The sequence below is a fragment of the Polypterus senegalus genome, chromosome 12 (genome assembly GCF_016835505.1).
Source record: "Polypterus senegalus isolate Bchr_013 chromosome 12, ASM1683550v1, whole genome shotgun sequence".
NCBI classification, from domain to species: Eukaryota; Metazoa; Chordata; class Cladistia; order Polypteriformes; family Polypteridae; genus Polypterus; species Polypterus senegalus.
The window spans coordinates 64,588,238-64,613,451 of NC_053165.1; the positions used below are offsets into that span (position 1 = coordinate 64,588,238).

A 25,214-nucleotide genomic window follows, 5' to 3' on the forward strand; every position below is an offset into this window, starting at 1 on the left:
TATAACAAATTATTTATATTTCAATATATTACAATAAAATGGTTACACAATAAGTGTGTCAGTGACTGCGCAGGCTTTTCAGTAGGAAGCAAAGCTAAAGCCGCGTGAAACACGTGGACGAGAAAGCCCCGCCCACTAAGTGCTAAACGAATGAAACCAACGAATAAAAGATGGAGCTGTACACGGTGAAGACGCGACACAGAACACTTTAGGTTTTATTTTCTCTTAGAATTAACAGTTATGCAAAAAGTTGTGTTTAGAAGCTGCAGGGGTTTGTCTACTTTACTCAGCAATACAGAAAGCGCTGATTAATTGTATGCAATAGGAACAAAGGCAAAAAAAATTAAGTTGTTGTTTTGTTAAGGTGAAAGCTCTTTCTGTTTGAGCTCAATTTCAGTTAAAACATTTAATGTAAATTACACCGAATATAACACGCAAGAAGAACTTGCTCTTCGTGCAAAGTCTCAAACAGTGTGTTTGCTGCGTTTAAAAATTAATTGAATTAATAGAAATGATATGGAAGCCCCGCTGCATTTACATATTATGATAATACAAAGTACAATAAAACTTACTGTCTTTTCATTGTTGGTAACTCATTGGTATGTTAAAAGTTATATGTAAAATGTGTGCAAATAAACTATATGCATTGTAGCTTGAGTAATTTTCTTTATGTAGATAATAGGAAATACTTGAATTGTAAAGATTTGCCGTTACGAGTCAATGCGCGCCTACTGTCAGCGCACTCAAGACTTTTATTTTGGCAGGTCTATGTGACGAGGGAGTAGGAAGTCGTTTTTGTGTGTGTGCGTCGCGGGTTACTGCGACTTGCCGTCGGTTCATGTTTTAGGATGGCAGGACCCCGCTGGATCGGGTGTTGTTGATGGCATACACAACTCTACGTGTCAGTACGCTGAGAATAGAGACATGTTCGTGTTTTGTAGCTGTAAACGCGGCCACGGGATTTAAACTGCCATTGGACATCGCGCATATTGGTAGGTCACTTGGCAAACATCTTTGAGCTTTTCCTTCGTTCAGCTTTCCTACTGCCCGGAATGGTACTTTTAATGTATGCAGTTCTGGAATGTATAGGGCTGTGTAGCTGATTTAAATTACGGAAGTGTATGCAAATTAATATTGCTGCGCTATCAAAATTTCTAAATGTTCGCTACTGCCCAAATCTGATCTCGAAGATATGCTCCGTTTGTTTATTTCGGCCTAATCTGCCCAGTTTTGGGTCTTGATTGCACTCTGAGTCACTTTATAACATCAAATAAATAAATCACCATGGTGTATACTGACATGGAGTAAAATCTTTTTAACCTTACGATGGGCACTATAAGTAAAAATTATGTAACGAGTACTTTTTATTTTAGAAATCTGATATATGTTTACATTTGTCGCTTTTTTTGGGTTGTTTTCTTAAAGCTGTGCCATTTGCACTTTCCAGCCTTGTATTCAAATTCGTTTTGAAACTTTAATTTTATTAAGCTCCATTCTTTACAATATGACAATTGATTAGATATTTACTACACTTTTTCCTTAAAGGGATTACAGTTTTCTGGTAGTTTATATTTTGTAATTAGATTACTGGGAGATTAGGTGACTTGACTAGGATCAAAATGAGTGGACAGCAGAGACTGAATGGTCAACCTGCTTAGAACACACACAAGTCTTTTGGCAATATGATTTTTTCAAGCTACATTTATTTTTTTGTGCAGGGTTTAGTGATGTTGCCCTATAGATTTAAATTTCTGAATGCAGATTAGCACAGGATAAGTTTTGAGTTGTGCCTGTGCTCCAGAAATCTTCGTTTTTTGTTTTTAATGACCAGAGTTTATTCTAATAAACCAGAGATGCTCAGTTTTGGTTGACTGCTGGGTGGGCATTGTGACATAGTGATTAAGGGCTTCAGACCTGGGGTTTGTGGACTCAAATCCTGCTTCTGACACAGTGTGACCATGAGCAGTCAGTTCACACCTGCCTGTGCTCCAAATGGAAAAAAAGAAAATAACCAGTTGTATTTCAAATGTTGAAAGACACCACATATATAAATGTAAGTAAGTGTGCCTTCATTTGGCCTGGTATTTCCTGTGTTAAAGCCCAGACTCTAAAAGCCACATAGCTGAATAAATTGGTTTGAATTTATTAAACACCACATTTATCACCTGTATCAACTGAAATATATTAAAAATATGTTGTATTATTATTATATATTAGTACATAAGCATATTGTAGTAATTCTTCATATAGTTTTCCACAATAACTTTTTGTAAGTTGAGTTGTCAACAATGGATTGTGTTGGAATGCTGCAGAGATAACCAATTATGAGAACATCTTCTTATATTGAAATGTAGACAGAAAATTAGCAAACATAAGTGTGGCACATGTAGAGGTCAGCAGTCGCTATAGGGACACATTCATTGTTTAAAAAATAAAAAATTCGGACGTGAATGTCAGTGGGCTTTGTGCCCTAGGAACCAAGTTACCCAAACTATTCTAGAACACTTCAGTAATTATTTACCGCTCTGATGCTGATCATTCTAATCATAAAATACATCATTATGATAGCAGTTGACGAGAAGAGTTCATAAGTAATTGCAGAATTACAGTATTTGAGGGTTCCTCTAGTGCTTCTTTCACTTGCCTGATTTGGCTCAAAAACTAATTAGCACATTGTCATCTCATAACAGGCTCAAGTTTCGTATTATTCTGCCCAGCCGTTTTAGCTCTGTCCTCAAGAAATTGTGACACAAAGACACACTTCAGTCATCGAGATATCAATGTTTTTGGTTTTAGGTACCCTAAAACATCGAGATCCGTCGAACTGTTTGACAAATCTAAAGGTTTTGCCCCTCCCCCATAGGCGATAGGTTATGGTGGGTGAGGGTGCAAAGCAAAAAAAGAAAATGTCTTAACAGCCTTAGACCAACTGTCTTCTCAGAACTCAAAAATCTACATAAAACCATTTTTTTTGTTACATATTTTGGCTTTTGTGATACTGTATGTCAATCTTAATTAAACATTTTCACTCCTAAAAATATTTTTTGATTTGATGCATGCTATTCTTAGTTTTATAGATGTTTTCACTGGTATGTATTCTTGGATACGTGTCCTACCCCTTTTTCATCCCCAGTTCCAGATGTACAGTTTAGATACGTGTGCAAGTGTTCCTTACTTCTTCTTTCGGCTGCTTCCGTTAGAGGTCGCCACAGCAGATCATCTTTTTCCATATCTTTCTGTCCTCTGCATCTTGTTCTGCTACACCCATCACCTGCATGTCCTCTCTCACCACATCCATAAACCTCCTCTTAGGCCTTCCTCTGTTTTTCTTCCCTGGCAGCTCTGTCCTTAGCATTCTTCTCCCAATATACTCCGCATCTCTCCTCTACACATGTCCAAATCAATGCAATCTCACCTCTCTGACTTTGTCTCCCAACCGTCCAACTTGAGCTGACCCTCTAATGTCCTCATTTCTAATCCTCTCCATCCTCATCACCCACAATGCAAATCTTAGCATCTTTAACTCTGCCACCACCAGCTCTGTCTCCTGCTTTCTGGTCAGTGCCACCGTCTCCAACACATTCCCTACGATATTCTAATTTCCTGTCAGACACTCACATCTATGTGTAAATGGACACAGCCATGTATGATTTGCACGTTAAAAAGGTGACATGCGGTTTTCAAAGCTCCAAAAGTGATTGAAGGGATTGACGCGGTATAACCCTTTGTGCTACCCCTTACTATGGCTTCATTGAGGTAGAAGGTGTCCTGGAACAAAATCCAATCATAGACTCAGTGAGCTAACAGGAGGCAGGAAGAGGTTTTCTGAATGAGGTAAATGTAGCCGCTACTCCTTCTCATCACTTAAGAACTGACTAATTGTGAAGCAGATTTAACTGCATTATACATCCTGTCAGGATGTACTCTGTTGTAAGCATTTTTTTTTTCTAAAATATTTGAAAGTTGGCATCCTTCTGTTTTATTATTGATGGAATGAACTGAATGATTTGTAGAAGTTGCTGATTGTTGTTTTTATTTATCTTAACTGTCATTTTTTGTCTTTATTTTTATGAGACTGGAAAATAAAACTTAGTCTCTACCTCTCTTGTTTACCTGCAGAAGAAAACATCAATATGAGGAAATGGAAAAGAAGCTGCCAGTTTCCACACACTCCACATCCGTACCTCAGGCAGTCTTTCATTTTAATTCTACTTCAGTTGATTTATCCTTCAGTAATGATAAAGGTACAGTCTTTTGCAAGAAACAAGTTGCTAAGCATGTTGTGTTTTTGGAGATTGTGAATGTTAAATCACTGAGTTCTTTGGAGACTGTGACCAAGGTGACAGTAATTGTCAGCAATGGTGGCCTTCATTACACGAATGATTGGGACTAATAGTGGCCTCTCTTGTGCTTGAGATAACCGTATCTGTAGCAAGATGCATATTTTCTATGCCTGTACCTAATTTTCTCACTTTGAAGTTTTATGTCATGCAATTTGATGCATTCTATTAAGTTTTGCTTTGGCTTCCAGTTTGTTTTATCACGTGCTATAGAAAGTCCCATAGCGTATGGTTAGCTGGATAGGTACATAGAACTGTATTTGTCCTCGGGGTAAATTTGGCAATGTGTGAGATAGGCATTAAATTATAGATTCATACACTCCAAAATCCTGAAAGGGTCATCAAATTATAGCTTTTATTATTTCATGCTTATTGCTTAATTATGATTTTGTTGGTGTAAATATTGTATTCAGAAATGAAATACTAAATTGTCATTGTTTGCTGATTCATGTGTCCCTCTCCTGTTAGAGAGCTGCTCATGTAATTATTTGGGTGGGCTGAGAAGCACAAGGTTGTAAGTATGGCTCAAATATTCAATTCCATTTAATTCATTCACTGAGTGTGGACTCCGGAGTGCAGTAACAGATTCATAGGTAAAAGCAATTAAAAACTGTACAAATGATATATGGTCAATTATATAATACACACACGCATAAAGATACAGGTTAGGTTAAACACACAGGAAGAAAATGTACTTCAAAATTGATTAACAACAACAACATTTATTTATATAGCACATTTTCATACAAAAAATGTAGCTCAAAGTGCTTTACATAATGAAAAATAGAAAAATAAAAGACATAGCAAGAAAATAAAATAAGTCAACATTAATTAACATAGAATAAGAGTAAGATCTGATGGCCAGGGAGGACAGAAAAAACTCCAGACGGCTGGAGAAAAAAATAAAATCTGCAGGGATTCCAGACCATGAGACCGCCCAGTCCCCTCTGTGCAATTGCATGTTTAAAGTTGTCTGGCATTATACCAGATTATAGACAGCTGTTAATAATAACCAACACAATTGGACTAAACGCTCTAAAAGTATCTTTAAATAGGCATGAGGGTAAGGTATCTAGTGGATAATTGGAAAGTTTTATATGCAGGATTATATCAGCTAGCTGAGAAGAGTCAATAGGGTGAAAGGAAGTAAACTGGCTGTGCACTGGCCTTAGAGTGACTGGTGTCTTCCCACAGTAATCAACACTTGGAAGAGTAATGCTGGAACGAATGGCTTGAATTTAACTTATAAAATAATTAAGAAAAAGCTCACAGGTCTCAGGCGTACTCTCAGGGAAGCCGCTGATAGGTGGGTTTAAAAGAGTGTTTATGGTGCTAAACAGCACCCTAAGTCTCGAGGCAGAATTCGCAATTAAACATGATAAAAAAAATGTGATTTTGCTGATCTCACAGCCTCTTGATAGGACTTCCAGCGAGTTCTAAGAATTTCATAAGAGACTTGCACTTTGTCCTTTTTCCACTTCTGTTGTAATATTTATATATCAAAAAATTTTTTTACATATACGTGCAGTTTTGTTTTAAGATATGTCATTGAAATGTATTATTATCAGGTATTGTTTAGGCACCTATGTCATAAGGAAGGCGCCCGAGAAAAGGACCTCGATTTTTTGAGTTAATATAGAGCATGGATGCCATAGCTGTAAGAGCTGTGATAAATAAAGTTTCCCTGCATATTTTAAAAAATGTCTCACCATCATTTAATTTTGTACAATTTGTGAAAACATGATATGGTGTCAGAATAGAGGACAGTCGTGGATTTTTACCAGAGTTCCCTCACCGTGAATTGACTGATTAACATAAATAAAACATAACAACATCTGTCCATTAGGATTCAGCAACATTGCTGGAGAAGGTACACTTTTGGGGTTCCATGATCAGCCATATCAGACAGAGTTAGACACATAGACAATCCAGCAGGCCTCAACCCACTTCTCCCTGGCTATTCTACACTGGGGTCTGTGCTGGTCCATTTTATCTAATGACAGAATTTTTACATCCCTTGATTCCAAGGCTCTCCATATCTCAGATGGCTTTCCATAAGCAGAAAAGTACTTTGGGAGTTGATCATGGACACCAAGTGCCACAGCAGGGCATGGTGAAAAGAAATGGAATAGAAGAGGGTTAGTAAGCATTCATAGTCATTGTATTAGTTATATTTTTATACAAATGATTAACAAACCGAGATGCAATATGCACAATTAATCAGCAGCTCTAATGAGGGAATGTCAGAGTACAGTAGTGAGTCTTCAACCTAATTTCAAAGCAGAGACTGAAGGGACTTCTCTTATATAAGCAGGCCGATCGTTTCCACAGCCCCAGAAGCTCAGCCTAGCAGTGTTATTTCATGAATCCTTCCTAAGTAAGAAAGAAGATTTTGAAGTCAACCTTATGCTTAAGACTTAAGAACTGGAGTTAGGTTTGTGCTTTCTAGTTCTTGTAAGAATTCTTGAAGGAACATTTTGAATGACTGAAAGCTGCATAAAGAATGATGTAAACTGCCTATGAAAAACACATTGTGGTAGTCAATACTGCTAGAGATAAAAGCATGAACTAATTTCTTAGAAACCTCCATATTCAGAAAAAAAATCTTAATTTTCCAATATGTTGTAAAGGTTGAAAAGAATACAGTTTGTGATAGTTTTGTGGTATGTGACTTGAAAGATATTCTGGTAGCAAAGATGACACCTAGGTTTCATGCTGATTCAGTAGTACTAGGGTGTTGTACCAAGTTAGCCATTATGAATGTAGTGAAAAGTCAAGCAAAATGACACCTTTTATTGGCTAACTAGAAAGATTACAATATGCAAGCATTTGAGGCAACTCAGGCCCCTTCTTCAGGCCACATGTAATCACATCATCACTACAATGATTACATCTCGCCTGAAGAAGGGGCCTGAGTTGCCTCAAATGCTTGCATATTGTAATCTTTTTAGTTAGCCAGTAAAAGGGGTCATTTTGCTTGACTTTTCACTATGCTGATTCAGTAAAACTAATTTTTAGACTTGCAGAGTTAAACAGTTGCAGATTATTGTTGTGGCCTTATTCACTTGCCCCATTACACAACAATTCAGTTATTTTCTTTATTCAAAGACAAGTAATTGTCATCTATCCACTTCTTTATCTCACTGACACAATTAAGGACACTTTCAGAGAAATGTTATTGGATGTAAAAGAAAGGTAGAGTTGGGCATACTCAGACTGTGTATGAGTAAAATTGAATGTTGCATTTTCTAATGAAAGTTCCTAATATAAGTATGTAATGTGAAAACTGTAAAGGTCTGAATACTGAACCCTGCAGAACACCATTTGTAAGTTCTGGATTTAATGGCAGAATACTGTGAGCTGACAATAAACTAAACCATGCAATAATGCAGCTTGAGAGCCCAATGTAATTTTCCTGCACATGTAATACAGAATAGAAGGGTCAAGGTATCAATCACTACACTTAAACCTAACAGCATAATTATTGTGAACTTTCTGACATCGGAGGATATTAAAAGGAATTTAACAACACAGAATGTTATCATTTCCTTACTGTGGCCAATGTGGAAGCCAGACTGGCATTTCTAAAACAAGTTTTATTGTGTCATGAATGAAATCCGCCATGTGAAGTATTACCACACCTTATTACATACAAATGTATCAGTTTTTATTGCTTCATTTTTATTACACTGATTAAAGGAGGAATCCTTTGTTTCCATTTATTTTATGCCACGCTGCACCTTGCAGCTCTGATCTTCCATGGAATTTGTAGTTTTTATTGTACCGTTCTCATTAATGCAATATATGTTATAGCGATTCTATTTGACTTTGTTACAAAATGCTTAATTTTCTTTTTTTTACAGCGCCTGAATGGCATAGCACTCCCAAAAAGAAGGTATGAGTCTTTACAACTAAACTCATATTCTCACAAGTATATATTTAAAATTCAAGGTGAAGGTCAAAAGAAATTTATTAAACCTCCCTAACTTCATATTCATGCAGCAATGATGTATTTATAACTTTGTGTATGAAGTTGGTTAGATAATGGACAAATGTTGGGATTTTAAACTTCTCCTGTACAGTTTGTAAAATACTGCAGTGTGTTAAACACACTTTGTTCTTCCACATTCAAAATACAATCAAAGAGCAGTCAACTTTTCAATATGAAAAGCACTCATATATGAAGCACTCTTTTAAGCTGTGTCAGGATTTTGATTAATGTTACTTTTGAATTATAGTTCAGAGTACATGGTTGAATGGAGCAAAAGAAAACTACAAAGAAATTAAGCATGGCAAATAAACTACTCTTGAGTGTTGCTCTGTTCTATTCTACTTGACAATAATATTAAATATAGTTGTCTTGACAAACGACTGTGGGTCATTTGGGGCTTTTCTCTGGGGACTCCCATTATATCCTCCCACATCCCAAAGACACAACTTTTTATTTTAATTGATGAATCTGCTGTGTCCCAATATGAGTGTTGGTGAATTGTGATGGACTGGTACAGTGTCCAGAGTTGACTACTGCTTTTTGTCTAGGGCTGTTGGGTCCGACACTGTATCCCTGCTCATCTACACAGGTTAAGACAGACAGACAGAGAGCAGGCTTGATCTGTACCTAATCTATCCTATTAATCTTAATAATTATAACTACCAACGTAAAAATAAGCTGCATGGCAACAATTCTTGGGGAAATAGGCAATTAAGACCTAAACTATTTCACTTCCAGTTAAGACTATAAAATGACATCAAAAACTCAGAATCAGTGTCTCCATGATGGGACAGTTAACTTCGTAAGCTGGAATGTTAAAGGCCTGAATCACGAATTAAAGAGAAAGAAAGTACTTTCTCACCTAACAGGTCTAAATGCTAAAATAGTATTTTTACAGGAAACCCACTTACTAAGCAAGGATCAGTTCCGGCTGCAAAAGACTGGACTGGCCAAATGTTCCATTCTAGTTTTACAAAGAAAACTAGAGGGGTGGGAATTCTCATACATAGAACAGTACCATTTGTAGCATCAGATGTAGTATTGGATCCTGAAGGGAGATATGTGATGGTCATGGGAGACTTATCTAACTGTAAAATGATTTTGATAAATGTTTATGCACCTAATGTTGATGATAAGGAATTTATACAAAATTTATTTGCATCCATTCCCAATCTGAACACTCATAAAGTTATAATGGCTGGGGACTTTAATTGTGTTTTAAATCCACTTTTAGATAAGACTTCCTCCACAGGGGGAACGGCAACTAACACCGCAAAGATAATTACAAAGTTTATAACTGATCACAACTTATCAGATCCCTGGAGGTTTTTAAACCCAAATTCAAGAACATATTCTTTCTACTCACCAGTACATCATTGCTACTCAAGGATTGATTACTTCTTTATAGATAATAACTTCTTGCCTAAGATTAAATCTTGTAAATACGATGCTATTGTTATTTCTGACCATGCACCTATGATCTTGGAGCTGAAATTACTAAGCCCCATACACTCACCCCAAGAGATGGCCTCAACCGCTTCTATTAGCTGACGAGAATTGTACTGAATTTATATCCAAACAAATTAAATTCTTTCTAGAGACAAATACATCCCCTGAGATCTCTGCAGGAATACTCTGGGAAACTCTTAAGGCCTTCTTAAGAGGACAGATTATCTCATATCTTTCCCACAGAAATAAATCCGAAGCCAAGAAAGTAGCAGAGATAAAAAGCGAAATTACTAAAATAGATGAAGAACATGCCAGACTACCAAGCGAGACTCTACATAAGAGGAGGCAGGCTCTACATTCAGAATTAAACCTCTTGACAACTAAAGAAACTGAACAACTAATTTACAAATCCAGACATCATTATTATGAACATGGAGAGAAAGCTAATAAGCTTTTAGCGCAACAAATTCACAAGCAAGAAGTGCGCAACGCAATCTCGGTAATCACTAACACTAACGGAGATAAAATCATCGAACACAAAAATATAATGCACACTTTCAGAGACTACTATAAATCCCTATATACTACTGAGTTTAAAGAAGACAATATACAATCTAATGCATTTCTGGATACATTACAGATACCACAAATAGACGCTTTTAGTGTAGAGGAACTTGATAAACCTCTGTCATTATCAGAATTACTGGATGCTATAAAGTCACTCCAAGGTGGAAAAGCAGCAGGCCCTGATGGCTACCCTGCAGAGTTTTACAAGAAATTCTCCGCTCAGCTAGCTCCCCTCCTATTAGCAACATTTACAGAAGCCAGAGATAACCAATCTCTTCCACAAACCTTTCGCCAAGCACTAATCACTGTCTTTCCAAAACAAAATAAGGACTTATTACAATGTGCATCATACAGACCAATTTCACTTCTGAATAACGACGTTAAAATACTCTCTAAAATCATAGCTAGAAGGATGGAGAAAGTGCTCCCTGTAATATCACAAGACCAAACTGGATTTATTAGGGGCCGACACTTATCTTCAAATCTTCGACGCCTGTTTAATGTAATATACTCACCAACTAAATCAAACACCCCAGAAATATTATTATCATTGGATGCAGAAAAGCATTCACATGATTGAATGGAAATACCTTTTTACTATTTTGGAGAAGTTTGGGTTTGGCCCGAACATTTGTGCATGGATTAAATTACTGTATACTAACCCAGAAGCTTCAGTTTGCATCAATAACATTTGCTCAGACTACTTTAAACTAGAACGTGGCACAAGACAAGGATGCCCTTGTCACCGCTGCTGTTTGCGATTGCCATTGAACCACTGGCAATACATTGTCGAAATACTGATCAGATAAAGGGGATTAGCAGAGAAGGACTGGAACAGAAAATCTCATTATATGCAGATGACATGGTACTGTATATATCGGACCCAGAAAATTCTGTGCCTGCAGTCTTAGCAGCACTCACAGAATTTCAAAAGATCTCTGGTCTCAGAATTAATCTGAATAAAAGTGTACTCTTTCCAGTGAATTCTCAAGCATATAATATTAGATTAGACACCCTACCTTTTATCATTGCAGAACAGTTTAAATACCTAGGGGTAAACATAAAGCTCTTTATCAACAAAATTTCGTCGCCTGCATGGAAAAAATTAAACAAGACTTGCATAGATGGTCAACCCTTCATCTCACACTAGCTGGAAGAATTAACACTGTTAAGATGAATATTCTTCCTAAGCTCCTTTTTTTATTTCAAAACATCCCAATATACATTAATAAATCATTCTTTAAGCAATTAGATTCAACAATAACCTCATTTATTTGGAATTCAAAACATCCACGCATCAAAAGAGCGACCCTACAAAGACAAAAGGCAGAAGGTGGCATGGCTCTACCTAACTTCCAGTTTTATTACTGGGCGGCAAATATACAGGCGATAAGAACCTGGACACAAATAGAAGAACATACACAGGCATGGACCGCAATAGAAGTAAAATCCTGCAGTACTTCTTTGTATTCCTTGCTCTGTGCTCCAATAAACACACGTTATCGGCAGATACACTAATAACCCAATTGTGCTCCACTCACTTAGAATCTGGAACCAATGTAGAAAGCATTTTAAGACGGAGAAGCTTCTATCTGTGGCACCTCTGCAAGAGAACCACCTCTTTCAACCTTCACAAACATATGCAGTTTTAATATCTAAAAAATTTGGAATTAACTTGCTTAGAGATCTTTATATAGACAACGTCTTTGCTTCCTATGAACAATTACATTCCAATTTTAACATTCCAGCTACACATTTCTTTCACTTAATTCAAATCAGGAACTTTGTTAAACAGAACCTTCCAGATTTTCCTCATCTTCCACCCCCATCCATGCTGGAAAAAATATTGCTCAATCTCAAGGACTTTGACTCCATCTCTACAATATATAAAATCATGTTACAATCCCTCCCTTTCCAAGATCCAAGAGGACACAGGGAAAAAGATATCTCAATTAATATATCAGAAAAGGAGTGGAAAGTAGCAATGCAGAGAATTCACTCGAGCTCCATATGCGCAAAGCATACAATTATACAAATGATCCAACCTGTGAACGTTGCAACCAAGTCCCAACCTCAATAGGTCACATGTTCTGGGCCTGCAACAAATTAACATTATTCTGAACAAAAAATTTGAATTACCTTTCAGACAGCCTTGGTGTCACAATCCCTCCTAACACATTAACAGCTGTGTTTGGGGTTCTTCCAGAGGGGCTTAAAGTGGAGAAAAACAAACAAATTGTAATTGCATTCACTACATTCTTGGTACGCAGACTTATTCTGATAAACTGGAAGAACCCAAACTCTCCTCTTTTAAGTCAGTGGGAAACCGATGTGTTATATTAATTGAAATTGGAAAAAATCAAATACTCAGTTAGAGGATCTGTACAGACTTTTTTCAAAACATGGCAGGATCTAATCAGTAATATTTTAAAATAAGTTCATGAAGCATAGAGATTTTATTAATTTAGGTATGTTTACAAGCTGTAAAATTTTTATGCCGTTTTGGCTTGCTGTCTCTCTCAAGGGTGGGGATCGAATGTCCTCTGTTTTTAGTATAATATGGTACATTTTCTAGGTCAATCATAGCTGCTAAAATTTGCTTCCTATTTTAACAGGCTGTGTTAAGAAAAAAATGTTTACTCATTTAAAAATATGTGCAATCACAGCTTGCCTTCAGGTGTTTTTTTTTTTTTTTGTGATTCTTACATTTGATTTAATCTTTTCCCCCCTTCTTTTAAGACACAGCCACAGACTCCTTCATCTAGAAAGCCTTCAGCTTCAAATCAAATACTTTGTAACGTAACAGCTACAAAGTCACATGACAGCGACTGTGCCATTTCAAGCACACCTTTAGCTGGGATTCGTGCCCCTGTCCCGGGTGGAAAATACTTTCAGGTAAAGTCATGGCTTGTAATCAACAATAAACAATACAGCAAACTTGTTGTACTGCGCAGTCCCTCCCTCCGATCATGATTCTCTACATTGGTGCAAAACACAAGTGGCATGGTTAGTTTACTTCTGTTTGTTTTTTGCAGTTTTTGGATTTAGAGGTGTTTTTGTTAATTGTTGTGTATTCTTGTTTATTGCTTGGGGACTTGCAGAATAAGATTTTCATTGTACTGAGTACAATTGACAATAAAGATGAAGTTAAAAGTTAACAAAATTTAATAGTAGAAGTGGTTAAATCTAGTATATTGGTGCAAAACACAAGTGTCACGATTAGGATAAGAGGCCAACCTAACATTTGCTCATTTAAGTGTGACTTTGTTCTAAGAGCTATGTAAAGCAACATTCTGGTATTAGGTGAATTGACAGGATTGAAGTTATTTTTGGGAGATTAAAAATGGAAATTGGATGAAAAAAAATTTGCATTTCAGAAAATAGAAATATGCAGAGAAATGCCAGTGCACAAGTAGTCATTAAGGATAGTGAAGAAAACATGAAATCATCTGCCACTCCACTTTTTAACCTTTAAATTAATAACTTGATCACTGTCTAAGAAGTAGAAGGTAGGGTTTATCATAAGTTGCTCTGAATTAAGTCTTCACCTGTGAGATGCAGCAATACGCAAAATTCAAAATGGTTAACACTATTGTTTTTATCTAGTTATACAATAATTTTCTTACAGGTTGGTAGGTTTTACGGTTAGAGAGAAAAAAATGGCTGGATACAAAACTAGTATGAAAGTATGAAATCTATATTTCCAAAACTGGGGCTGGGTGGTTTAATCATAAGTAATGTAACCTATAAGTCAACCTGTTTGATATGACTGAACTTCTCACATCCATGCACAATTCAAGATAAACAATGCATGAGTGTATAGATGCACATGTGTGATGGAATGCATGTACAGGTATTCTGTAGCGTATAAGAATTATTACAGGGTATTGATTCAAAAGGGCAAGGGTCTAAATAAGGTCTTGTGTTTTAAATGCAGAAGTTTATTAACTTATTCATTGTTTGACTTACATTGTCCATTAAACAGTAACAGGAAGGTGAAGCAATCCTTTTGAAGCATCCAAGGCAGCAACTAATGCTGAACGTGGCAGGTTACCTCACACACTAGCGTTTACACCCTCACACTCTCTCATACTTGGCTAATTTAAACACAGCAACTAGCCTCACTTTCACCAGACTCTCTAGAGAACTCTAGCACAAATGCCCACATAGTATTCACAGGCTGCATGTGGGCAGTGACCAGGCTATGAATCAAATCCAAGGGCCTTAACCTCTGCCTTGGTGTTGTGCTCTGAATATTCAAATTCCATGTTTTAGGAGATTTCTGTCACTAATAAATATAAACTCAAGTTGTAGAGAGGGGGGAATACTAAAAATCTCTTTTGTTCTTACAACTAATTTTCCAACTGTACCTGTGTAATGGATAAAGTGGGTTGATGAAATTTAATGAGTGTCAGCCTGAAATTGTTTTCACGATCAAATTATAAACTTTGTTGTATTGATTATTTGAATTTTAACCCCACATGTGGAAAGCACAAGAGTGTATACACCTTTTTAATAGGCATTTAAAAATTAGATTTACTCGTTTTTATTTAGAGTTCTCCTAGTTTGTCTGAAGATTCAGTTGTAAACCAGCAACACAGAGAGCTTCAGCTATTGATTGCAGAACTCAAAGACCAAGACAAAGAGTTGAATAATATGTCGGAGGCACACAAGAAACAGCTGATCGGTTGGGAGAAGGATCGTCAGCGAATATTAGCCTTGGAGGAGCGATCTGCTAAATTAGAAAGTATGTTGAAAATGTCTTTGAATTTTCAGCATTGACTATGCTGATAAATGGTGTTATTGTTCACTTCACACTAAATATTATTTTGATCATCTTTAAAGTAAATGCCTAGTTCTTTTTTCAGTTATAAATATTTTTTGTTTTTTCCAGAAGAGTTGCATAAAAAAAAAGAAATTATTCAGACCCTAACTCAGCGGGTTAAGATCACTGAAAGTCAAAAGCAGGAACTTTTGGACAAGGAGCAGAAGGCAAATAACCAGTGCCAGATTCTTCAGGTAATTGGAGTGGGTTGATGGGAGATCAGTTGTTATGACTTGTGTAATAAATATTTCACCTGTTCAGGAAGTAGTGAACTTGATTATTTTATCCACAATTATTCTTTAAGCAGGTTTACCCAATTTATCTATATAGATATAATTTAGTAGCATTTTGTTTATTCTTAGAAATGTGCTTGTTGCTAAAGAGCCAGTGACATGAGGCATAGCCCACCTTTATGGATTTGAGCTTCATGGTCATACCCTTTCTGACTGAGAGATGTGGATGAATGAATATATAAAATTGCAATTGTGAGGTTATATTTAATCTTTTATTATTTTCATGGTGTCTTATGTTTCCTGAAATACAAGACTGCTATCACTCATTTTGGGATTCATGTGTGGGTTTTTGTAGTTTATTTGACAGAAGCTAGATTTTCTAATAAAAATATTACGCTGTAAGGAAAACTACTGGTAGCTCCAGGGGATGTTTTGTATTTGAAACATAATCTTCATAGATGAGTGCTGTAAAGGACCAATATTTAATATCCAAGGACTGATGAGAGCCAAAATAAGGAGAGCAGGCACTTTAATAGCAACAATTTCTATTATTCATCTATCTTTATCACAGTTGAGAAATCAATAATTACAAATGTAACATTTCAGTTCCACAATTGAAGGGGTACTGTTTGCCATGCACCGTATTTTTATTAAACTAAATATTAACTGATTTTATTCTTTTTACCTAATAAAGGAAACAAACCAAAGTCAAAATTCTACTATAATAGAATTGTCACGTCAAGTTGGACAATTACAAATGAGTGAACAAGAGCTTACAGCTTTATTAAAATCCAAGGTAATTATTATTTGACATACATTTTAATTGCTTCAGAATATGTGTGTTAAATATTGGATATGTTGACTAATGGGAGAAATTAAAATCTTCTTGGGAACCAAGTCAAAACACATACAAAAGGTATATTTTAGCCCTTTATACCAGCTTTGAGATTATTTGCCTTGCATAAAAGGCAGTTGGACATGTAGGAGTCACACCTGCAAGTCAAATATGGAGGTTTGGCCTCCAGTAATATGTTTGGTGCAATGTGCTCCTGCAGCAGCCTAATTCTGATGAAGTCAATTCAGATTGTCTAGTGACAGAGTCAGTTTTGGTTTGGTAAGTTTTGCAGAATCCTCAAAGTATATTCACTATTCAACTACAGATTTTGGGGATCGATTTACACCTTGTCTAGGCTAAACTTAAGTAAACATCACTGTGTGTAGACCAAGAAGTCTTAGCCCATGGTATTCTAAGAATACTCTTAATATGCATTTTTCACTGAGTTATTTAGAAAACACTTTTTTCGTTTATTTCCAAAGTTTTTGTTAAAAGGACCCATTCAGTGCAACTGCATAATATCCAATCCTTAAATAACAAAAGAATTGAATCAAGAATTTTTTTAAGCACTATGATTTGTTATTTGTATTATTAGATGTTTTGCTGAAGATCTTGAAGAATGCTGACACTTTGTTCTCTGTCTGTAGGATAAAGACATGATAGAAGCCACTGAACATATTGTAAACATGACTACAGAGATTCAGAGGTTGGATGCTATGCTAAATGAGAGCAGAAAAAGGGAAACTGACATTAAGATGGAGGCACAGAAATATAAACAGCAGCTGCGGGAATTAAGGCATGAAATGAAGAGCCTAAAAGGTAGGCTGCTAAAGGCAATTTACTAAGCTTTAAATATGCTCTCATCAATGGTTTTGACGCAGTTCCTAGCATGAAGTGGAAGAAATGAAGCTAAGAACTTTAGAAAGCCATAGTTGTTAAACTCTGCCACATGCCTTACCAGGTATAAGGTAGATTAAATAAAAATATTTAAGGTCAAGCATACCATTTACAAGTTGGGCGGAACAGAGTTTTTTCAGTCGAAATGGTAATAGTTATAAGGACAGAACCTTGGCTCAAGAAGAATGTCCTTTCCATGGCAAATCAAGCAGGTGGAGTTTTATTTCCTTCCATAGTCTCAGAGTAGGTTTATTTGGAACCCAGTAGTAAAAATAGAAGTTAGGTAGGGTCATACCAACTGCTGCTTTAGGACTTTGGAAAGTTATTTGTGTAAGCATATGAACTATTTTTTTGAACAATTTAAAAATAGGAATGTTTTCAAACCATATATATATTTCTCTTCTGTCTGTTTGCCAGAAGATGTAGTAGAGAAAACATCAGAAAACAGCAGGCAAAGAGAAGATATCATTCGTCTCAAACAAGAAAACCAGCTCCTGAGAAATGAGCTCAGTTTATTGGGTAAGATTCTGTACTGGCCATTAATGTAAACTTTACATTTTAAGTCTATAAAAAGGATATGTAGCAACCATTAAATGTATATTCATTATATATTACAGCTACCACATGTCATTAAATCACAAAAGCTCAGGTAATATTGGTTATCAATGATTATGCTTCCCCTTATCCTTTAAGTGGCTCAACCCCAAAGGCTTGGGCATAATTGACCAAGAGCTTTCAGGAGTTATCTCTTAGGGACTTAGACATTGTCTTCTTTGAAGCTTTTGTTTATTTTTATTTATCTAAAATATGTTTATATTGTATTATTATGTTTGTCTGATGAGTATCTGTTATATTTTGTAAACATGTACTATAAAAGTTCCTTTTCATTTTGTGCTGCCTTTGATGCTTTTTTTGGGACATTGCTGTATTGGAAGGTGATCTTTTACCCCAAAGTGAGGTCCTGTGCATTCCTGAGAAATTTTTCTTCTATGATGTGTCTGTACTCTTAACAGTTCCTGTCACAAGAAAAAGCAAGTCATGAGGTCAAAGGAACTGGTAGGGGCAACACAGTGTTGGGGTTGTTGTCAGCAGCAGGAAATGGGAGGCTTGTCGGGATCAATGGATATATGAGCAGATTAGAGTACAGAGAGATTCTTGAAGAAAACCATTTCAAGTGTGCTCAAGACCTCACACTTAGGCAAAGATTCATTTTCTAACACAACAGTGCTGGAATGCAAAGAGTCAAGGCAACACAGGTACTGGTAAGAAATATATAGTATATATGTGTGTATGCACAAAAATGTTAACAGACACTCATTAGACAACAAACCAATCACATAATATCTTAACTCGCCTTAAAGATGGTATTGGCCTTGTAATGAGTAGTGCCTGTTTTCCTATAGTTGTAATGTTTCTATTCAAATGCTAGATACCATTCTTGATTTGATTAGGCCAGTGTTCTTTGGCAAACTCCAAATGAGCCATTGTGTCACTGAAAAGTGGCTTCTGTCTGCTCACTCTATCAAAAAGGCTGATGTGGTGGAGTGCTTGTATTTCTATAGATATCTGGTTAGTACAGTTTGTGTTTTCTTGCATGGTTTAGAATACACAATACAAACCCATTTTTACAGTTTTCTCTTTATTTGCAAAACATTTATTTAAAATAAATAAAAAAAACTTTTTGGTATTCAGGTGAAAGAGAGCAAAGGAAAAATGAACTGTTGAACCTAGCCAAGTCAAAGCAGGATCGTACAGACTCAGAGTTGCAGTGTCTTCGTCAGGTATTTAACTTTACATATTTCTGATAAAAGTGTATGTCTAAATGCATTTTGAAAGGTTTGAATGACATATGTTGATCTATGTTTCATATGGATTCTGCATTGTCATAGTTTTGCACCTTTTTAACAGGTGTGTGAAAACCAGCAAAATGATTTGGAGCTCCTCTACCTGAGTCTAAACTCTCAGGCAGGGTTGCAGAAGCTGGAAGCTTGGGGACGCAGTTTGAGGTGAGCAACCTAAGTACATAGATCTACGAGAGACTTTATACCTGCAAAAATAGCCAGTGTTTGTCACTGTACTTATGAAACAGATTCCAGTTCCCACCTATCAAGATTAAATTATATTGTCATCTTTGTTTTGTCACAGTGACAGAAGCCATGATTTCAAGACACATAGTTTGGAACTTCCCGTCAAAGGGCGGAACACACCACAAAGAGGGTCGATCCAACAAAATGACTCTTTTGGATCAAATGTTTCACTTGTAAATGGTGACCTTAACCACAAGGGTGATTCTCAAGATGTAAGTACTGGTGATATATTTTCATGCAAAGTAGATGTCCATACCATTTGATTTATGTGTTAATTTTGTTAAGGTCTAGTTTGTATTTTGCCACTTGATAAATGCTTGATTATTATTTTTAATTGCAGGAATTGTCCAGCACCCAAAACAGCCAGATTCAACGAATGATAGCTGAATCAAAACAGATAGTAGCCAGTCTGGAGAGACACACTTCGGTGCCTGTCAGTCCAGCACACAGTTTAAGCAGCAGGGTATGTGCACAACAGCAGCCTATGTATTTTACATATTCAGACCAGGATTCGTTTTGTGTAAATGGTGGTTGTGCTTTATCTAATTATGGAAGATTTAAATTAAGAGACTGCCTTTGGTTTGTTGTGACATGTGTAGGTTCAGGGCAATGGGCTTTGTAGGTACAAACCTGCACTTTGAAAATGTATATTTAAAACTGGCCTGCCTGTACTTGCACCATTAATATCACTAGATATCTTGAACAGAAAAATAAAAAGTGATTTGTGTCTCTCCCTGTGATTGGTTAGCTCTGTTAGGCAGCTGTACTGAACAGTGAATGTCCAAAGAATATGCACAGTATAGGGTTAAAAAAGTTCTTTTAGAATTGGAGACAGGCGGTGATTAAATATGTGTTCATCCCAGAAGATTTAGTTGTCTTTTTTTCCCTCACTATACAATTTCTATCAACTTTGCTGTAGAGATACCAATAAAATTGTTTTTGTACAATTGCAGTAAATGGATCGGTATATAGTTATAAAATAAGGAGGTGTCATTTTTAAAGTGCTTTCATTAAAATACGTATTTCGAATTCCTTTCAGGCTATCCCAGCCCATGATTGTAAAACACTAAAATGCTGCCTTTCTTTTTCAGGAAAGTGAATCGCATCTTAGGGATCAGTCAACAGCTAGCCTTCTCAACCTGGATGCACTTGACATTCGTTAAGCAGAAAGGACAGATGAGAAATTTTGGACTCGGACCTGAACATTCTTAGGTTTGAAACATAGGATATTTCAGAAATAATGCATAATTGAAAGGCCATGTAATGTCACGAGTGTAAGGAGCATACTGCTGTAAAGGCTGTCTCAGTTTATATTTACATGGAAAGAAAACAACCCTGCATTTTTTGGAATATATTGAAATACTGTCTAAAAAAGGCAAATTGCAGACTCGCCCTGCTTTAAAGAAACTGAATGAACGTTGCTACCATTTGAATGTTGTTAATTCATAGGCAGGTTTAATATACTCATCCTTTGCTCATTCAGGAATATTTAATGTAAAAAAGCCTAATTCTTTTTTTTAAAGCTTTTTGTTTTATTATTTATTTTCACCTAGTGGGTGTTTTTCATCTATTGGAAAAATAATTACATTTTAATTAATGTAACTCCATTGTAATTACTAAACAAATATACCCTTTTAAAGTATGGTATTTATAAATCAGTTTTGCTTATATTTAAAGGGATATTCCACCCAAAAAATGTTGTGTTATATGTTACCCATTCTAGTTTGTCATGGAGGCTGAATTGAATACCTGCCTACCCCCTCATTCATTGGTCAGGAGCCCTGTCTTCAATTCAACAGTGTGTTGATATATATAAAGCATATTTAAAAAAATGTAATTTTTTGGTGGAGTATACTTTTAATTTCTCTATTATTTATCTGTGTATATAATGAATTCAGTTCTTTATGGTCAAAATGGTTTCCAGTTAATTAAAGCTTATGTGGACTCTACCAGTCAAGTGGCCTCATTAAACTTGTACCCCATTCCCTTGTACAGTACATGCTGTGATGTCAAGAGTTTACAGCAGGACTGCTCAGCTCATATAGTGGAGATTCTTCTGAATAAGAATTGTAAAAGGTATTTGCTAATTCCTGGTTTAATTAGACCTTTGTTTGTTCCCATTATTAGACTGAATTATTGTAATCAAAGCATATTTACTTAATGTGGAACTACTTTTACTTATATGTTAAGTATTTTAACTTGCAGAACCTTACATGAGCCAATTCTTGAGTTTACACCTGCTGTATGTAAATCACTTTTAAGTGTCTATAATGCAGATAGAGTGGAAGAATAGAGCCACTTAATCAAATGAGTAAATGAGTCTTTTGTTGAAATTGTAGCACTTCATTTAAGATTTCTTGTTTTTTTAAATAACCATCAAATAAGAACAAAATACTAAGAACAACTTAAATTGTATTTAGTGCTGCTCAACTTGGTGCGTTATTAAAACAGTTTTATAAAATTCCATATTGTAATTTAGTTCTAAGTTAGATGAGTGCAGATATTGGATAAATGAAAGTCTGATTAAACCGGGGGTTCAGTTACTGCCAGGACTCCACCTCTGAACAGTACTTTGGCTATAAAGAAGTTCAGCAGGCACTGGGATACCTCATAGACTGACTTGACCACCCCAGCAGTCCTAAACATTTACTCCAGTTTTGCTTGACTTTATAGCTCTGTACTGAAAGGGAAAACAATTGTGTTTTTTTTTTTGTTTGTTTTTTTTATCTTTGAATTGTAAAGTGTACTAATCAATGAGATCCCCTCTATAATAGGACTGTGTAAACAACTCTGACAATTTTAAAAGGATCTTTTACGTGAAACTAAAGAAATATGATATCCTGACATGTAAAGACTGTTAACAGACCCTGCCTTTTTATGTACTGTTCACAACCATGTACATTTCTTTTGTAGTGTATATGTGTGTATATATTGTGTATACATTATATTTTTTATAACAAAAAACAGGCAATTTTGACTGTTCATTTTACAAATAAATGACTTTGTTAAAAGTCTAGTGATAAAACATGCTTTTAAACTAAGTGATTTTTTTAATGTATTTTGGATTTTTAAGCAAATTTAGTAATTGTAAAATCAGTATTAATATGAAGGAATAGGACAAGGTGAAAACTCTGTGCTAGAAAATAAAAATAAAAGTTGTAAAAACAGCTTTTTGACTCTTAAGGCTTCATCAGTTGTGTCAGTAATACATTTCTGCCTTTTTCACATGTATATACATATTCTTAAATTTATTGTAGAGAAAGATCAGATGGTTTTAAACTGTGCTTTTCGATGTGTTTAGTCATGATCCATCTGTGTTTCCCATAGGTGAAAGGAATTCTGCATTTTGACTTGTCTTTATTGGCAAATGTGGTTCTGTTTATATGCTTTGGTTTTAAATGTATTTCAGAAAGAACAAGAGCAAACATATATTAGAGTGATACTGGTATGTTGTGTTTTTACAGATGAATCAGTAGAGACCACCTCAAGGAGTCAACTAACAGGCCATGTAGTGAATTCAGAAAGTATTCAGGTGTCCTTCATTTTCTTTTCATGTGTTGCAGCCTTATGCTAAAATCATTTATATTTATTTTCCTTCATCAAGCAACAATCAATACTCCAGAATAATAAGAATAATACTCCAGTGATTCTTGAATGTTTTTTCTAATTAATAAAAAAACTAACAGAAGTATCACAAGCATTCTGATCCTTTGCTGTGACACTTGATATTTTGCTCAGGTGTACTCTGTTCAGTTTATCATCACTGAGATTTTCCTACACCTTGTTTTAATCCAGCTGTGGTAAACTCAAATTTACTGGACCTGATTGGTAACGACCCCCTCCTAGCCAATAGAAGGTTCCACATATGAGTAAACACCAAGTCATGAGGACAAAAGAACTGCCTGCAGAGCTTAGAAACAGGGAGAAATCTGAAACAACTTGACACTTTCTAGAGCTGACCGCTTGGCCAAATTGAAGAATCAGTGGAGAAGGGCCCATGTATGTCTGAATGGTGCATGGACAAACTGATTAGTACAGCCAGTGTTTTATAGATGCCCGTTGACAAACTGCTTATTATAATTTGCATTTTCAATTTACAAAATATTAAAATGACTACTGTAATTTTTTTGTTATTAATCTCATGTACTTTGTAGTGGTGGCTGAGAAATTAAAAGTGTAGTCTCATCAAGTAGACACTAATGTGTGTACACTAAGAAATCTTATCCTAGGTATTATAAATGAGTTGATGGATCGAAAAACACAGAGAGAAGTGTTTTTGACTACATTATACAGAACAACCTGTTTCTAAAGCTCCATTTAAACACACTCATTCACTATGAGAGCATAACTTCAAATCCTAGAACAGGAAAGAATTCCATCAAGCAGCTTTTTTGGTAACAGTTTACATCAAGTGTCCATAATTACACTGTAACTACTGTGCAATTACCTGTATAAGTACAGTGTAACTAAGAGTTATTACTCTATACTTATTGTGTAATACAAAGTAACGCTATAGCTAATTACTCAGTTGTCATTGTTATTCCACAGTTTATTTAATTACAATGTAACAATTTATTACTGATCCAAAAACAAGTGTACTTACATAGTTACAATGTATCTGCACTTTCAAAATGTAATAAAAACATCAGGGTATGTAACTACAACTATGTAACAGATGTTGCATGGTCTGGGCAATTGTAATGGAGGATTGCAGTGATAACTGCATAGGTTTTTGATGATATTTCAAGATCTGTTTTAAATGCTGAAAACACTTTTGCAAAATGGTTAACGCTTTTGCCTCACTGATCCATTATCCTGAGGTGGAATTCTGTCTGGCGATATGTGTGTAAAATTTGTATGTTCTACCCATGTCTCCATTGTGTTCTTCATGGGTTTTACCGCCACATATCATGAACATGTAGGTTGGGTTACGTGACCATGTGTGTGAGAGTGTGAGGCAGGAAACAGCCCAGGATGGGGAGCCATCCCATGACAGGGCCCACTGACAAACATAACAGCACTGAAATATTATCAAAAATGTATCCACTTATCACTGAAATTCTCCATTATAATTTCCCAGACCATGGAACATCTGTTACATAGTTGTAGTTACAATACATAGCCTGATGTTTTTATTACATTTTGAAAGTGCAGATACAATGTAACTATGTAAGTACACTTGCTTTTGGATCAGTGATAAATTGTTACATTGTAATTATATAAACTTTGGAATAACAATGACAACTGCGTAATTAACTGTAGCGTTACTTTGTAGTACATAGTAAGTACGGAGTAATAACTCGTAGTTACACTGTACTTATACAGGTATTTACATAGTATTTACAGTGTAATTATGGACACTTAATGTAAAGTGTTACCGCTTTTTTTTAAGCAACCTTCTAATAATTGTGTTTTTACACATGGCCCTCTATTTTAAAGCTAGTATAACTCATTTTTACATTTTCTTTCAGTATATGCTGCAATTACAGTTCATTTCTTACACAACTAGCTTTATAACTTATTTCATTGAAAGTAAGAAATATGACTGTTTATTGGAACAATTTGCAAAGATAACTCAACTTTGATCATATGCGTTAGACAAAAGAGGAGGAATGTTGCATATGATTACTATATATATAATGAGATACTATTCTCTAGCTTTGGAATAAAAAAATTAAACTGAGCACTGATGATCACATTGACAAAAATGAGTGAGGAACAGTGGCAGCAGGTGATATGAAATATGCAGGTAAAACTGATGAGGCGAGTTTTTCTCATGTCTAAGCTAGAAATATTTATTTATTTATTTATTAGAAAGGTTTGAATGTGTGGAAGGCCATAACTGTCATGTTTTTAATTTTTTTTTATCCCACCAGAGGGCGCTTAGGAGGGCTAAATGAAAGAGCATCTGAATAGATTGGTAATTTTAGGACATGCATACCTTCTACGGTGTACAGGTAGTGAAGGACTGTGTTATCTACTGTCAAAAT

General features: G+C 35.6%; 1 protein-coding gene across 7 annotated transcripts; it reads left to right on the forward strand.

The window, feature by feature from the left end:
• Window positions 1-128: 128 nt before the first annotated feature.
• Window positions 129-22,827, forward strand: ccdc62 (coiled-coil domain containing 62). Of its 7 annotated transcripts, XR_005635888.1 has the most exons (15): window positions 553-992; window positions 4,120-4,244; window positions 8,204-8,235; window positions 13,087-13,242; window positions 14,902-15,094; window positions 15,242-15,366; window positions 16,100-16,201; window positions 16,888-17,059; window positions 17,555-17,656; window positions 18,830-18,918; window positions 19,046-19,143; window positions 19,283-19,436; window positions 19,565-19,687; window positions 20,316-21,300; window positions 22,689-22,827. XR_005635888.1 is itself a non-coding variant. In XM_039771942.1 (14 exons), the coding sequence occupies exons 2-14, from the start codon at window positions 4,142-4,144 to the stop codon at window positions 20,385-20,387; spliced, it is 1,521 nt and encodes a 506-aa protein (XP_039627876.1). In that variant the 5' UTR covers window positions 129-212; window positions 4,120-4,141; the 3' UTR covers window positions 20,388-21,981. The 7 variants fall into 7 exon arrangements, 6 of the variants coding, with proteins under 6 accessions (XP_039627876.1, XP_039627878.1, XP_039627879.1 ...); XM_039771942.1 differs by lacking the exons at window positions 553-992; window positions 22,689-22,827 and adding an exon at window positions 129-212 and having other exon boundaries at window positions 20,316-21,981; XM_039771944.1 differs by lacking the exon at window positions 22,689-22,827 and having other exon boundaries at window positions 550-992; window positions 15,245-15,366; window positions 20,316-22,391.
• The last annotated feature ends 2,387 nt before the right edge of the window (window positions 22,828-25,214 follow it).

Coding starts and splice junctions, on each gene's coding strand:
- ccdc62 (XM_039771942.1), top strand. CDS start 4,142: ATGGAAAAGAAGCTGCCAGTTTCCACACACTCCACATCCGTACCTCAG. Junction 15,095..15,241: donor GCGATCTGCTAAATTAGAAA/GTATGTTGAAAA, acceptor TGTTTTTTCCAG/AAGAGTTGCATAAAAAAAAA. Junction 17,657..18,829: donor AAATGAGCTCAGTTTATTGG/GTAAGATTCTGT, acceptor TTTGGTATTCAG/GTGAAAGAGAGCAAAGGAAA.